This window comes from Helicoverpa zea, chromosome 9 (assembly GCF_022581195.2).
Source record: "Helicoverpa zea isolate HzStark_Cry1AcR chromosome 9, ilHelZeax1.1, whole genome shotgun sequence".
In the NCBI taxonomy this organism is placed as follows: Eukaryota; Metazoa; Arthropoda; class Insecta; order Lepidoptera; family Noctuidae; genus Helicoverpa; species Helicoverpa zea.
In genome coordinates this window covers 2,453,966-2,464,058 of record NC_061460.1, presented here as the reverse complement: position 1 = coordinate 2,464,058, position 10,093 = coordinate 2,453,966, and the positions used below count along the sequence as shown (strand labels likewise).

The 10,093-nt window shown below is 40.0% G+C and overlaps 1 protein-coding gene across 3 annotated transcripts in view; it reads right to left on the bottom strand.

Moving 5' to 3' along the window:
* LOC124633367 (BAG domain-containing protein Samui-like) overlaps nt 1–10,093 on the bottom strand; it is a 37,537-nt gene that overhangs the window by 2,110 nt on the left and 25,334 nt on the right. For 2 of the 3 annotated variants that reach the window (XM_047168558.1, XM_047168559.1), the window contains exon 2: nt 159–303. In XM_047168558.1, coding sequence (XP_047024514.1) covers nt 159–303 — 145 coding nt within the window. Of the gene's footprint in view, nt 1–158; nt 304–4,783; nt 4,969–10,093 lie in introns of those variants that run through there. The other variant, XM_047168557.1, reaches the window with a different exon arrangement.

Below are 10,093 nucleotides of genomic sequence, written 5' to 3'. Positions count from 1 at the left end.
AAGGTCATGTTTCAGTACATGTACAGTTCTGCAGATAGTTTACGAACTTAAGAAACTAAAAAAAAACTGCAGGATCTGTAGGACTAAAACTGAAATTTGACCTTAACGAAAGGAACGCAAAAGACGTTCTTTGAAATAGTACATAAGAGATATCTTACCGTCTGTAGCGTCCTGGCTCGAAGGTCGCCTCTTCCTGGCCCAGGTGGCGGGGCGCTGGCGCAGACGCGCCGCTATGTCCGGATGGCGCGATGCGAGCTCGCTCCACGCGCCCGATCCCTCGTCCTCGTCAAACGGGAAACCGCGCTGTTAACAAAAATAAATTACGGTTAGATACATTGTTTACTTCAACTTTTCTAAACTAGAATATACTTTTATCTAAACTAGAATATACTGTAAACGTTTTCGTTTATACTAGACTGGGCTTCTAAAAAGCCAATCCGGAAAGTCGTGTTCACGTGTCGTTGATGACTTAATAATTCACCTTTATCCTTACATACCGACTGCCGGCTGCGATATTTATATTACATATACGTATGTATCGACAAAATGGAATTCTATAATTAAGCCTATTTATACTATAAGTAGTCACATGGCCAGACTAGTGGCGGCCACTTCACAACGCGATCATTGTAATTCCTGTTACATGTATCCGTATGGTTAATGAGTATTTATTGTTCAAAAAATTGCTTAAAAATTCTTGAGTGAAAAAACATCCTCGAGACCACTGCCATCATTTAAATTGTCTTCTTAAAGAAACGTCAATACAGGAAGCTCATTTATTGCATCGATTTCGCAAGTATCCGGATGGAACGCTTATAAATATGTAAAGCGACAAGTGCCATGGCGCATTCAGTACTTTGAGCCGCCTTACTCGTTCAGTAGCATAATGTGCGAGAGAGACAAGATACACATCAAAACAGAAAAAGGTACATAGTAGTCACATTTGCGTCGCCAGATACAACCATATAAGGCAAGGACGGCCGAGGAAGTGACCTTACAGTCGAGACTTTCGTATTTTGATACTACGCTATCATTACGCATACGAACCTACCAATGATTTACGTTGTGCGAATAAATATTAATAATTACGATAAGTACTTGTTTTTGACATGTTCGACACAAAAAATGGTCAATTAACATAGCTCCATTGTTGGTTTATGATGGCTATAAAAGTAACGACGATAAATAAATACAAGAGCTTCTGTGTCTCGGACGCTGTGATCTTTACTTGCAGCCTTACGATTATACAATAGATCACTATCACAATAGTTTTTGCACTTAATTTAGTAGTGATTATTCTGATTTTACATTTCCGGGCAATGAATTGATTTCAATTCAAGTAATGGTGGTAGGTTGATTTCAAGAAGTGGATGTGAAGGAAGTTTTAGGTGATTTTTGGGGGCATTTCTCTAACTGAACCTTAATAAATGTTGAATGGCTCGGAACTTGAGAGTATACACCTTAAGAATACAAGATAAACTACTTCTACAAAAAAAAGACTCGTCATGAGAAGTCAGAAACACGTAAAAAAAAAACTCATCATCATTACCATCAACAACATAATAGATCTCGTAGCGAACGCTATTCTAACAATACCGGCAACATCGTCGGCTACGCGGAAAAAGCCGAGAATGTTTATTGTCGTACGAAAGCGGCATCAGAGCACAAAATGTACAAAAGCAATACTGATGATTGTAAACGGTGACATCAGCGTGTGGGCCGGTACGAACAAAAACCAATGGAGATCATTGCGTCATGCGATTGTGGACGATTGTTGGAACTTGGAATACACAAACGTGTGCTCAGATGAGGGAAGCCGGCACGTGGACAATCTCGTGAGTTAATGCAATTGCTTATTGAAAACGGAACACTTGCACATGGCACTTGGGACCAATGCAATTTATTAATAATTACGATGATGTAATCGCTGATAACGCTGAATGAGGATTCTAAGTGTTTACACGTTCGAATCTGCACTTAAACAGAATGGAAGATAAGTCAAAGGTATGCTGCTATAAATGGTGATGCTGTAATATTCTCGATCCTGATCATAAAACTAATGGAATCAGCGAATCCTGATTATAAAATCGTGCGGAACGAGTGCAGCATCACCTTGATTGCTTCGCACTAACAAACAAAAAAGCTTGCATTCAAAAACTTGAAGATTTTTATACAAGATATATTCAGCAATTTTTTGCTATCGTCGAGCTATGGCAGTGAATAATAGTGTGTCTTGTCGCATTATCATTTCATTGCACTAGGAATAGGTGCCCAATAATATTTTTAAGATATAATCACGGAGGTGGGTGACGCAAGTGAAGTCAATGACCGTCGAACTGCCAGCAGTTTGGTTCTGCAGTTACACGTTAAACTTTTAGAAAGAAACTCTTGGAAGTCATAAATAAGACTTGAGTAAGGATTGAGAAATTAGAAAGTTATTTACACAAATTATAACCAGGATCCGGCAATGTCTACATTGCGTTTTTATGAATGTGTGCATTAGTTAACAGCTGTTCAGTTTCGTTTCGAAGAAAATGTCAAAAGTGGCTTGTTTGAGATTAGAAAAGCCAAATAACGATATTTTTAGTGCATTTAATTATATTGATTGTTGCAGTTTTGCAAAAATAAGCCTAATGAAAATTTCATTATCCCTGGATCGATTTCGCTAATCATTCAATGACCCACTTTATTTCCATAAGCAGATACATGAATCAGGACGTGGGATGTAACTGTTATACTGACTAGAAGTCTTTTTAAGGTGTTATATAAAACATCCGGTGATTATTTCTTTACTAATAAAGACAATCTGAGGTGTGGGTTTTCTCTCGAGCCTCCGAATTTGCATAGAACACTAATTCACGTGGGCGCTCTCGTGACGCACCGATGAAGGCACCACGTAAGTCCGCTTATGTACGTGAACGACATTTTACCTCCTAACATCACACTGACATCATCACCTTAACTTAGCACAATATTTACTAAGATAATTTCAATAGTCAGCAGACCGGTTATCCATAAACTTGAGTGGATATTACATATGATGTTTGTTGACTTTTAAAGGTGCAAATACTATCATTCCATTGGTCATTCTAAAGACAGGAGTCAGCCATTTAAAATTCTGAATTCGTCTCGATATTGCAAGTCTGAAGGACGATCCAAAGACGAAATCCAAGGCAAAACGTGAGAGTGAATGGTAATAACAAATTCACGATTCAAATAGCAGAAGTCACAGCTGGAAATATTTTGTTTACATGTGTAAATTCAAATATCACGTGCATATAAACATGAAAGTGATGTCGTAATGTATAAATATCTCTTAAAATCATGGCATCGCGATCCTTTTAAGTCGAAACAGTGTTTTGAATAATATCGCAAAGTGAAGCACTAATAATGGGAACGTATTGAGAGCGAGCGTGCACTTACAGATAAACAAAGCAGAAGGGGCTCAGCATTACCAGAACCACGAAAGGTAAGTGAACTTTGAGGAATCGTTCGAGAATAACGCTGACTGAAGACGATGACCGACATTGATTTATGATTATGATTACGATCGTATAAAATGGTTACTGAACATTTAATATAAAAGTATCTGCTCTTTTATATGTTCAATAACCATTTAGGGAACTGAATAAACCTACAAGTTCTCTAAACATGATTATGGCTGCAAAGCTGCTTTTGAATGGTACATTTTGATAAACCTGAAGTAAGTAGGTTGAAGCAAGTTCTGAAATAAATTGCCATACTTTTGCGGTTTCCATTTAGCTCAAGAAACAAGCAGCTGCTTTAAATGGTGTTTCGATAAAACCAAAGCGGCGTCGCCCGTGACTCACGAGACCCGACGAATGACGTCGAAATGTTTACAATGATCTCGTGTTAGTTATGGACGTTTTCGTGGGCAAATATGCGAAAGCAGACACACTGTATAAATATACGGAATTTTGAAAGAAATTTAATTTGTGAATTGTACAATTTTACACGAAGGTCGTATGGCTCATCGAGAGAGTCGAAGGTAGTTGAAATATAAGCGAAAGATGCTAAATAATTGAAGGAGATATACGAGAACAAACTTAAGAAAAAGGCACCGTCCGAATTGAGGAACTCCGCCACTTTGGGAAGTCAGTAAGTAACTACTATGAATTCGAGACACTTTCGAGGAGAACGGTATGGCTGCTTTTCCATTGTCAGAAATATATACTTTTTAATTCAGAGTCACTGAAAACACCTTTCAATATTTTCATTCAGAGGTGTTATACGTCCTTCGTGTGCTTTCTCAAGCTTCAATATCAAATGTCTTTTACCTCAATTTCTCTGCAAATAAGTCATTAAGTAATAATATGAGCGAAGGTAACACCTGTGCCACTAGCGATGTCTTTGACCATGCCACCACCTGGCCGGTTTCCAACTACTAATACGAACAAGGAAAACATTTTGCAGATCATTCTGCTTTCTCGATGAAACCTTGTATTAGATTATCACGTATTTAAGGGAAAAACATTCATGAATTATTTACAGATACGGGTTTTGTTTACCTATGCGAATGTTATTTTTATTTACCTAAAAACCTTGAAGGTAAATACTAAACAAGTATGTGAAAGTTAAATATGTAATATCAGCATAGACCATTAGCATAATTCCAATAAGCACCGATAAAAATTTGCCAAACAATACAAGAAAAGTGAAAATTTCATCGGCAGTTCAAATTAATAAAAGTTTAATTCATGAATTAAATAATTTCACCAAAAATGCTTATCTATTGTAAAATGGCAAAGTTTATCAAACTTACTTCACTGCCATGGTACTCCGGTGGTTTATCCAATACAACAGGGGATTCCATTTCCTTATTGCAAAAACACTACAATGTTCACTTATAATATCACTTCACAATCAATTGACGCGAAAGTATTCACGTACTTAGGGTAGAGTAACGTTCGTCACTTTGTCTCGATTTATACTGCGGCGATCGACGCCGTGCGATCGTATTTATACAGCGTGTGGGAGCGCGGCGCCGCAAGTTCGCGGACCGTCCTGAGTGTTCCGGAGCATTCGAGAACGTACTCAACAGAATCACGGTGCTGCAGACAACAGAAACGCTTCATGTTTTTGGGCAATATACATTGAAGCGTTCGTTGCTTCCAAAACTTTTCGTACATTGAACTCTTTGTATACAAGCAGCAGTGTAAACGTTACATGGACGATATGGTCTAGTTTCCCGTTGCAGTTCCACCGCGCCTGCGTCGGTATTGTCTGGAAGCTTCTCGGGGTTGTTGAACGCATAGAGGGGTGTAAAGCGGTCGGATGTAGTATCAATGCACCCCTTTGGAACTTTATCGAAAGTTCTGTAAGTGGAAATCGCTAGAACTTACAATATGGTCAGGCGCCTACACGTTACGTATACAAAAAAGTTACTGGCAATTTTGCTTAGGTTAAAAAGTTGTACTAATTAGGCGGGCGAAATAATACAGTGAATAAAAATAATTTATTTTAGAGACTGTCAGGTGTGAATCATTGAGGACAATCATTTTGTACCGTAACGGACACAACAATGGCAATAAGAGTTCGTATGAATTTATTTAATTTTTACTTCGTGCCTTATAAACAAACTGATTAATGTTGGGGTGTTGCATTTGTACAACCTCTGTGCAATCATTTACGTTTCAATTGTTCTTTAATCAAAATGGATGGTTAAGGCAGAAGATTCTTGCCTGACAGAAGTGACATTAAAATTACTCTGACTTTAAATTGTCTGTATCGTCAAAATTATAAATTACAGGAGCAACGCGGGACCAATGTGTAATGCGGTTAAACTCATTTTCATGGCAAATATAATAACCCTTATCGATTTCCGTATTTATTAGGTTCTTATCAATACTTTATTTATTGATGGCTTATAAACGGAGACAAGGCATGCAATCTTTTCTAAAAGAAATCGTTTTCAATATTGATAACTGTACAATCTATATTTAATGTGTAGTTTATTTCTGTAAATCACACCTTTATTTTTTTTTTCAACTAACTATCCAGCTGAATTGCCCCATGTTGATAAGACATTTACATAAGACAATAGAACATTGATCGAATATATATTTTTGGGGTTTATTTAAAAAATTTGATTAACAAAATAAAGTAATTACCACGAGACGCTACGGCATGAGGAAGTGCTGTAATTTACCTGAGCTCCTGATCTTTCGAGAACTTTCCAAAGACTAATAAGAAAGCGCGGGTGTAAAGCTTAGTAATATCCCTATTAACTGCCTCGTTGGTCTAGCTGTCGCAAGTGCGGCTGCTGAGCACGAGGTCTCGGGTTCGATTCCCGAGTCGGGCCGAAATCGCTTTGTGTGTTTTAGAAGACTTTCACAAAGCAGCCCGGAGCCTGGAAGCTGGTGATTGATACACCCGTGCATCGGAGAGCACGTAAATGTCGGTCCTGCGCCTGATCTCTCTCCGGTCGTGTCGGATTACCGTCCCATCGGGCTATGAGAGTTAAGGAATAGTGAGTGCACCTGTGTCTGCGCAAATGCTCGTGCACTATAATATGTCCTGCGTAGTTGGCTAATCTCCTTACATGAGAACAGCCGCCGTAGCCGATTATCGGCTAGGAGGACATCATCATCATCAATATCCCTTCCAAAGCTGTAATTATGCATAACGCATAATAATAACGAATGACATAAAAGACAAAATGAGTATAGACATTTTTGGTAATTACTAAAAATATGCTATTCAAAATATAAATAATACTAGTATTATTATTTTAAATTGCATATACTTAGAATTATACAGGTGACATATAAAAATAGATTGATGCCAAAATTATCGCAAGTATTGAATGATGCAGTCCCCAGGTATTAATCATATTGCTATTATAATCATCAACAATGATAGAACAACAACTATATACACTCACAGGCACAATTAACCGCCCACCTATATTTTTGGTGACCCTGTTTGTTTATGTTAACTGTGGCTTATCTACTGTTTTGTTTTTTGTTAAGTGGGTACTTTAGCAACAAACTAAACACTTATTTCGATAACTATACCCTTATTTCGATTCATAAACTTGTGTCACCAAAGCGTTTTTTGGAATTTAGTCGCAGCTTGACATTGTTGCAGTTACGTTACCTTGTTTACATTTCTTGTTCTTTTCTATCCTCCTGTGCGAATATTGTTTAATTTGAGTTTTTAGTGCTTGATTATTCTTTGTGACTGAAAAAAATGCCACTCGATGCAACTGGTGCTGCTAGGGCAGTGGCTTTAGCTGACGCTGGGTATAGCCAACGTCGCATCGCTCGTACGCTTGGTGTACCTCGAACTACGGTACGAGATGCCATCAGACGTTTTCGGGAGACTGGTTACACGAGGAGGCCAGGTCAAGGTCGACATCGGTGCACTTCAGCTCGGGATGACCGCTTTATTGTCAGTAACGTCCTAAGAAATCGCTTTTCCACCGCTACTGAAGTGCGTACACGTCTTTTTGAGGTGAGAAATGTTAGTGTGAGTGAACGTACCATTAGAAGGAGACTGGCTGAAAGGAATCTGAGGGCTTTTCGTCCAGCTCGTGCTCCACAACTGCTTCCACAGCATCGTAGAGCTAGACTTGCCTTTGCGCGAGAATATGCTGACTGGACTATGGAGGAATGGAAGAACGTACTGTTTTCAGATGAGAGCAGAATAGCCTTAAGAGGTCCAGATGGACGTCAGCGTGTATACAGGCGCCAAAATGAACGGTTTGCTCCATGCGCAATAATCGAAACCGTGGGTTATCAGGGAGGGTCCATAATGGTTTGGGGAGGAATCACTTACGAAGCTCGTACCGATCTTGTGGTGTTTAATAGAGGCAGTGTAAACGCTCGAAGATACGTGGAAGAAGTCTTACAAGACCACGTCGTACCTTTTGCACCATTTATTGGGGAGAACTTTAGATTAATGCACGATAATGCTCGATGCCATACCGCAAGATCCGTCACTCAATACCTCGATGAGGTCGGGATTCAAGTTTTGCCATGGCCTGCACGTAGTCCCGATCTTAACCCAATCGAGCACATTTGGGATAACCTAAAAAGACGTGTTCGAGCAAGAGTACCAGCCCCTGCGACCTTAGGAGAGCTCAAAACGGCTGCGGTAGAGGAGTGGCACAATATCCCTCAGTCAGATATTCAGGACATCATGGATGGATTACCAAACCGGTTACAAGAAGTCATTAGGGCTCGAGGTGGTAACACCCATTATTAAAATTAAAATGAATAAAAAACCGATAATTTTTTTCGAAATTAAACTCATAACATTTTTATGTTTTTTTTTGATAAATCGATCATTGGCATTTTTTTTTAAATAAACTGTTTTTTTTTTTAATTTTGTAATTTTATTTATCCCAAATGAATGCTTTTAACGTAACGTCCATCAAATGTGGTCAAAATTTGACGATTACTGAAAACTGCAAGAAATACAAGGTGGGCGGTTAATTGTGCCTGTGAGTGTATATATCAAGGTTTCTATTATTCATAATACTCCGAAATAAAGGGAAGTTTAATGTGACCTAAAGGGATTGTTCACACCAAACGTATTGTCCGCCGCTGACTGTGAGTATACTCACTGTCTGCCCCAGTGTGAACGTCGACTCAATCTGCAGTACCCGTACTCACCAAGCCGACAATAAGCTATAGCGTACGATGCGCTACATGTGTGAACAAAAGAATAGGCTCGTGTAGGTTCACACTAGATGCGTACGCTGAGCGGCTGACTATTCTACACATAAAAGAGCTCAGTATTTGAACCCCCCAATCTTCATACATAACAGATGCTATGTCTTCCCAAGCGCATCTTCGTAAGTTTCTATCACTAAATTCTTCTGAATTCGCATTCCAAATACATTCTCTAGAATGTACTTCTGCAATAAACTTTTCGGTGTCGAACATCGCGAGGTGTCACGTGTCACGTCTATCCTCATTGAAGTTTGTTTCTCGAGTGTATTGCGGCCGAGGCGCGCGGCGGTGCGGGCGCGGCGGAGCGGCGCTATTCGGCAACTGCGTCCGCGTAGCCAATCCGCGTCCGCCGTGCATAGTCGCGTAGTAAAATAATCGGCCACTGAGAGTCAGCGACAACAGACGACGTAATAGCGTATAGTCGGTTCGGTGTGAACGACAATTTCAATATATATGGAAAAGCAATAAACTGCGTAACGCGCGCTCACAGTCAGCGGCCGACAATACGTTTGGTCTAGGGCATGCAATTTCGGTAAAATAAAAATTACCGGTAAAAATTCGGTAATTAAAATATTTTTACCGGTAAACCGGTAAAACGGTAATTTTTGTATTTTTTTTAAAATGTGATAATAAATCAATAAGATTGGGTAGTCTAAAAGCAAACAGTAATTAAAAATACAAGGCATAATGTGGTAAACATTTTTTGTGACGTGGGCCGTAATAAAAAAACATGGCAGTACCATCCGTACGCGATGTCGTCGACAAAATGCAAGAGAAACGGCTGCGATGGTTCGACCATGTAAAAAGGAGACCACCTGAATACATCGCCAATGTTGTGTACTCAATCTCGATATACCCGGTCAAAGGCGCAGAGGCAGGCCGAAAATCTACGAACTCGAAGAGGAAGATGTCTTGGATAGATTGAAGTGGAAGAAGAAGATACGGAAAGCGGACCCCGTCACAAGACGGGATAAACGCTAAGAATTACAATGAAAAAAAAAAAACATTTTTTTTCATTGAACCATTTTTTATGGTAAATCGTAGCCATTTTATGGACCAGGGTTGCGGTAACTCTTTAAAACAATCCCGCAGCCCCGGCAGGCCTTGGCCCTGCACATGGAACAACTCGAGTCGCCGACACGGGTCACTTGTCTATGCAGACGGAGGAACGATGAGCCACCCGAACTCACCGTCCACAGGCCGACGCCTACGGTGGCCGGGAGACGTCTCTCGACACTCGGCGCCCGTGGTGTCTTCCTGGTCCACTACAGCGGCTGGGATGACAGGTGCCAACTCGCAGGCGCTCCACCGTTTCCTTCTCGAGCATGACTGCTTCGCAGAAGGAGGCGACGTCTTCCCATTCCCTCTCGCTCCGGACCATGGCCTGAACCAGG